This window comes from Curcuma longa, chromosome 5, assembly GCF_044706935.1.
Source record: "Curcuma longa cultivar G26 ecotype Majalengka, Jawa Barat chromosome 5, ITB_CL_G26_1.1, whole genome shotgun sequence".
Taxonomy (NCBI): Eukaryota; Viridiplantae; Streptophyta; class Magnoliopsida; order Zingiberales; family Zingiberaceae; genus Curcuma; species Curcuma longa.
Window position 1 is genome coordinate 1,957,856 of NC_133865.1, and position 5,975 is coordinate 1,963,830.

Consider the following 5,975-nt stretch of genomic DNA (forward strand, 5'->3'; position numbering starts at 1 on the left):
TTGTTAGTAAGAGCCCTAGAGCCAATCATTTGATGATTGTTGTATGGACTCATTGTATCATATTTCTATTTATAAAGGTATTTTGTGGTTATTATACTTACTTGTATTAGTGCCAAATAAACTAAGTATAATAGCGTCCTTGTGTAGTAGGTTCGTATCTATGTCAATCGATTGGTTGAATCGATAGTGAGATGATATAGAGAACACTACACTAAACTATTCCTAGTCAAGTATTAACATTCAAGGACAATGTTAATGCATAGAGACTAGCATGTAGGTCAACATGATGACTTGATCTCACAAGTCATGGATATGAGATATCAAGTTGACACATGGGTATGCATTGGAGAATGTATACTGAATGACCCACCATGAGAAAGTATCATGGATCGTTATATGAGTGTCATATACTTTCTCATGTGGCTATTAGTATGACTATTAGTCCTTAGACCTGAAGTCACCATGGTTCCCAACATAAGGAGTTATATACTTTGGCTTCGTCAAACGTCACCCGTAACTGGGTGGACTATAAAGGCGATTACTGGGTATGTAACAAATTATGTAGTGGGATGTGAGTGATGTAGATGGGATCTATCCCTCCTATATGACGGGAGTGATATCTTAGTTCTTGATAGAGTGAGACCACTAAAGTGCATGGCCATGCCCAAATGAGTCAACATGAGATGTTGAGCTCGTTTGATTGAGTGAGTCTACTTGGAATTCAAGACATAGATTGATTAGAGGATGACACGGTCTATGCCTCGGTTTAATCAATCTTGATATCAAGGATAGAAGGACATGGTCACATATTGTGAGAGTCACAATTAGTAGTCACAAGGTGATGTTGGATCTCAACATTCTTGTAACTTGGGTAGTAGTGATGTGTTGCTAGATACCGCTCACTACTTATGTACCTAACTGAGTTTAGGGCATTGCCAACGTTACAAGAACCTATAGGGTCACACTCAAAGGGCAATTAAGTGGAAATTAGATTCATTTGATGAACCAAGAGGATTAGATTCATGTGATGAATCAAGTTGGGTTAGGTGTAATCCAAACTAGACTAGTGGAGTTGATTTGATCAACTTTGGGAGATTAGAAGTCAAGTTTGACTTGACTTGAGAAGGAGAAATTTTAGGGGTCAAGTTTGACTTGACTTTGTGCCATGTCATCATCCATGTTGACTTGACTTTATGCCATGTCATCATAGATGTTGACTTGACTCATGCCACCTCATGGTCAATTATTGACTTGACCATTTGACTTTGAAATGAGGTGGCATAAGTAATGGCCAATGGTGAGCCTCCACATCATCAAGGAGCCACCTCATGGAAGGTTACAAATGAGGTTTGTAACTCATGGAGGTTTAAGGTTTTTAATGGGATTAAATTGCCTTGAATTGCCTTGATGTGGGCCCACCACAAGAGGATGAAAAGAGAAGAATTTTATTCTCAACGTGAATGAATTCCACCCTCTCTCTTGAGTTCTCTCTCCTTGGTTTTTCTTCTCCCTCTTCCTCTCCTCTTGCTAGCCAAAAGCTCTAAGGGTGCTAGCACACTCTAAGCTTTTTATTCCACATATTTGTCCGAGTGGATACCGTAGAGGAGACTATGCGTGTAGCTCTCGAGATCCGGCAACATTCCGGAAGAGCGGGATACGCGAAGGGCACGCATCGAGGGTAAAATTCTTATCTCGTAGATCTAGTGTAGATCTAGGTATTTTGAACATGTACGAGTTATTTTATAATTTTCGCACGGATCCGTTCGGAGGGTTTTGTGGTTTCCGCACGCAAAAAGCGATTTTGCGGCACGAAAAACCCAACACGACTCTCATTTATGTGTCCTAGGCGACAGTACCAGAGATAGGTTGGGTTCAACTCATTTGACTTGAACCTCTTGGTACTTATGTTATAGATCGGGCTCTCTAAGTCTAAAATATATAATCCGTTCATTAGAGGTGCATTACAATAGAACATATCATTTAAATAAACTGAACAACATTTGTTCTTTATTATAAATGAGAAATTTTTTTTGTCCAAACAAGAAACTGAAATGATGTTCTTTGTTAATGAAGGCACATAATAACAGTTATCAAGTTCTAGTACAAGCCCCGTGGGCAAAGACAGTAAATAAGTTCCTACAACAACAGCAGCAACCCTTGCTCCATTACCTACTCGTAGGTCCACTTCGCCCTTCGTCAATGCCCTAGTTCTTCATAGGCCCTGCACATTAGTACAAATGTGAGATGCACATCCGGTATCTAATACCCATGAAGAAGAAATAGACATATTGACTTCTATAACATATATACCTGAAGTAGAAGTCTCACTTCTCTTCTTCTTTAGATCCTCCAGGTATCCTTTGTAGTTGCGCTTCCAGTGTCCGATCTCACCACAGTGGAAGCAGGTTCCTTCCTTGGGCACCCCCACCTTTGGGTTTCAGAGTAGATTTGCCTTCCCTTTGGCTTGGGTCTTACCCTTGCCTTTGGGCTTCCATTTACCTTTGCCCTTGTTGACCATTAGTACAGTACTAGTCTTGGTCTTCTTGAGATTAGCCTCAGCAGTTCTCAACATGCTGAGCATCTCGGGCAAAGGCTTGTCAATTTCGTTCATGTTGTAATTCAGAACGAATTGACTATACCCTTCCGGCAATGACTGCAGGATAAGGTCAGTGGCCAATTCTTGACCCAGTGGGAACCCTAGTCTCTCAAGGTTCTCAACATACCCAATCATCTTGAGTACGTGAGTTCCTACAGGTGTTCCCTCTTGCATCTTGCATGCAAATAGGGCCTTCAAAGCCTCAAACCGCTCGTGCCTTGCTTGCCCCTGATATAGTTGCTTCAAGTGCTCAACCATACCATATGCATCCATGTTCTCATGTTGCTTCTGAAGCTCAGAGTTCATAGTGGCAAGCATGATGCATGATACATCTAATGCATTGTCTTGATGATTCTTGTAAGCATCCTTTTCCTTACGAGTGGCATTAGCAGCGGGTGCTTCAGGAATAGGTTGCTCCAGAACATACAGTTTTCGCTCCTGTTTGAGGACTATCATCAAATTCCTGTACCAGTCCAGGAAGTTTGTTCCGTTGAGCTTGTCCTTCTCAAGGACAGATCGCAGGGAGAGAGTGTTCGTGTTCATTGTCGTGATAATCTACAACAGAAATAAAATGCAAAAAGTAAATATCATATTCTACTCTATCATTTAATTAGGCCTTTAATTAAATGATGCTCCCACTGAATTATAGAAATTTTATGGAATCGAGTCATGTACGTAGTCAAACCACATTACTCGATTCGCACTAATTAACTATAATTCACGCGGGACAAGACCCACATCATACTACGCCTTGAATTAGATTTGGCTAAATCGTCCAAGACTTAATAAACCGCAAACCGCAGAAGAGCTGATTAGTAGTGCCTTGGTCACGGAGCACTACTTGAACAATATCAAACAGCAGAAGAGGACGTCAACTGAGAACCAGAACCCCTCTGACTCCGGAGGTCAGAACCGCAAAGATAAAAAGAAATGGAATGATTCTAAGGACGGTTCATCGAACAAGAAGCCTAAGCACACCTTATGTGCAAAGTGTGGAAGACCGCATCAGGGAGAATGTCGTATGGGTACGAACAAGTGTTTTACATGTGGAGTGGAAGGGCATAAGGCTCAAGCCTGCCCTAGTAAATTCCAAGCATCATCTCAGCAGCCTCAGCAGCAAATGCAATATCAGAAGGCACCTGGCCAACTGCATTATATGCAAGCTGCACTGGAAGGACCTTATATAAGTCAAGGAAGGTTAGAGGCTCCTCCAGTTACGACAAATGCTAGGGTTTTCTCGCTTCTCAAGGAGGATGTGGCGAATAATTCAACCGTTGTCCCAGGTTAGATATTCATTTTCAGTCAGTATACTACTATGATTTGATACTGAGGCAACGTATTCGTTCATTTTCATGCTATATGCGAAGAAAATAGGTATACCTATGTTGCGTAGATATTAGAGTCTTACCAATCTTGCTTTCGGGGAAAATAATGACATCTACCCCTATGTTGCATGATGTACTAATCAGAATCGCAGGAAGAGAACTCTACTGTGGTCTGATAGTACTCGACATGCAAGATTATGATGTTATATTAGGAATAGACTATAAGTGAAGAGTAGTCTTCTCGAGAATGCTAGCATAGTCGGAAGTTTTCTCGGATTAGCGGGTTATTACCGTAAATTCGTAGAAGACCTTCGGGAATCGCAGCATCTATGACGAGACGGCTCTCACTAGAAGGAGCAAGTACTAGAAGGAACAAAATGTATGTATGGATAGAGTTGACAAGGTGACTAATGAACTCAAGCTACTCAAAAGAAATGTGTTCTGAACCCCGACGAAGTGATTGAGCCGCAAGCAGTTCAGATCCAGGAGGATTTAAGTTATGAAAGTAAACCCTTATGAATCCTGTATCGAGACGTCAAGAGACTAAGGAACAAAGAGGTACCTTGAGTCGAAGTCTTAAGGCAAAGTCAACGAATCGAAATAACCACTTAGGAATGTAGGGATGATATGAAAATAGAAGTATCAGGAGTTATGTTAAAGTTCGAGGACGAACTTTTTATAAGGAGGGGGAATTGTAACGCCCCGCAAAAGCCCTTCAATATTTTCCTTAATATTGATAAAAGGATAGCTTAAGATATGGAAATGTAAGTATAAGGTACTAATGGGCTTTATATTATGTGGGCTCTTATTGGGTAAATCTTTAGTGGACCATTAGTAGGATTTATCCTAATGGGCTCTATGAGTTTAATATTTCATAATGGGCTTAACCCTTAGGTGGGCCTAGCCAATGACAAAAGAAATGAAAATGGGCTTAATGAAATAGATAACATGTAATGAGCCTCTCTTATGTGAGCTTTGCCTAAAAAAAAAAAAAAAAAAATGGAGGTGCCAAGGATTGAACCTTGGACCTCAAGTAAGTGGCAAGTCTAGGAGAAGTATGAGATAACCACAAGTTCTAGTATGTTTTTATTATTAGAAGTATAATAGGAAATATATTTAAATGAGACATGACATCACCCCTTATTTAATGAAAGGAGTTTTAAACTCCCTTCTCTTTATTCTTTTTCCTCAACGAAAATTATAAGATTTAATCTTGCATTGGCCGAAGGATTTGATGGAGGGAGTTACTTGAGAGGAATTAAAAGAAAAAAAAGGAGTTACTTGATGAGAATTAAATGAGGGAGTTACAAGAGACCATGTGAAACTTCCCCCACTCATTCTCTTTCCTTCTCATTTTGTCACCGAGAGTTGTTTTCCTTCTTTTTGGTTTGTTCTTGTCCGAGCACTTCCTTCATCTACAAGGTTCCCAAGGAGGTGGAGTTAGGAAGAAAGCTTGGAAGCATTAGGGAAAGCAACAAGTAAGGGTTCTCAAGGTTTTCTTTCTCTCTCCCTTCTTTCTTTCTTGTTTTGTTTGGCCGAGAGGTCTTGAGGGTTTTTGTCCTTCATCACCAAGTTCTCTAGGTAAGGGATTTAAAGCAAGGGCTTGGGGGGAACCAAGGAGAAGTACCAAGAGGACAACAAGAAAAAAAAGGGGGTTTCCATCTTCCTTTGTTAGAGTAAAACTCTAAGGACTCAAGAGGTAAGTTTCCCCTCACTTGCAACATAATTGCTTAAAGATGTGCTCATGGGATTTATGTTTTTGTTTTATGTTGTTGATGAAAAACCTATGATAAGATCATGTTTTGTGAAATTCGGTCATGCTTGGTTTTAGGGCTTTTGAGTTATGTTGTCATCTAACCATGTGGTGCAAGTATTACTTGGTGATTTCCCTTTGATAGTTCAAGGTTTCATGTGGGTTAAAAACCTAGATCTCATGATGAGTAGGGTTCGGCCATACAAGAAGACTTAGGGCTTTAAGTTATGCTTTAACATGGAAATGGTTTGCATGAGTTATGTGATGTTTTATCATGTTTTAGGGTTCATATGATTAGATC

The 5,975-nt window shown here is 40.2% G+C and overlaps 1 protein-coding gene across 1 annotated transcript; it reads right to left on the reverse strand.

The window, feature by feature from the left end:
* Positions 1-2,437: 2,437 nt before the first annotated feature.
* On the reverse strand, positions 2,438-3,139 carry LOC141829140 (uncharacterized). The gene is made up of 2 exons (XM_074716550.1): positions 2,789-3,139; positions 2,438-2,653 (listed from the first exon to the last, which is right to left on the reverse strand). Exons 1-2 carry the CDS (start codon positions 3,137-3,139, stop codon positions 2,438-2,440), a joined length of 567 nt encoding a protein of 188 aa, XP_074572651.1.
* Between the last annotated feature and the right edge of the window lie 2,836 nt (positions 3,140-5,975).

Bases quoted from the DNA above. Each gene is read 5' to 3' on its own strand.
- LOC141829140 (XM_074716550.1), bottom strand. From the start codon at position 3,139: ATGAACACGAACACTCTCTCCCTGCGATCTGTCCTTGAGAAGGACAAG. The intron at 2,654-2,788 runs GCCCTATTTGCA...CTTATCCTGCAG, and splicing joins AGCGGTTTGAGGCTTTGAAG to TCATTGCCGGAAGGGTATAG.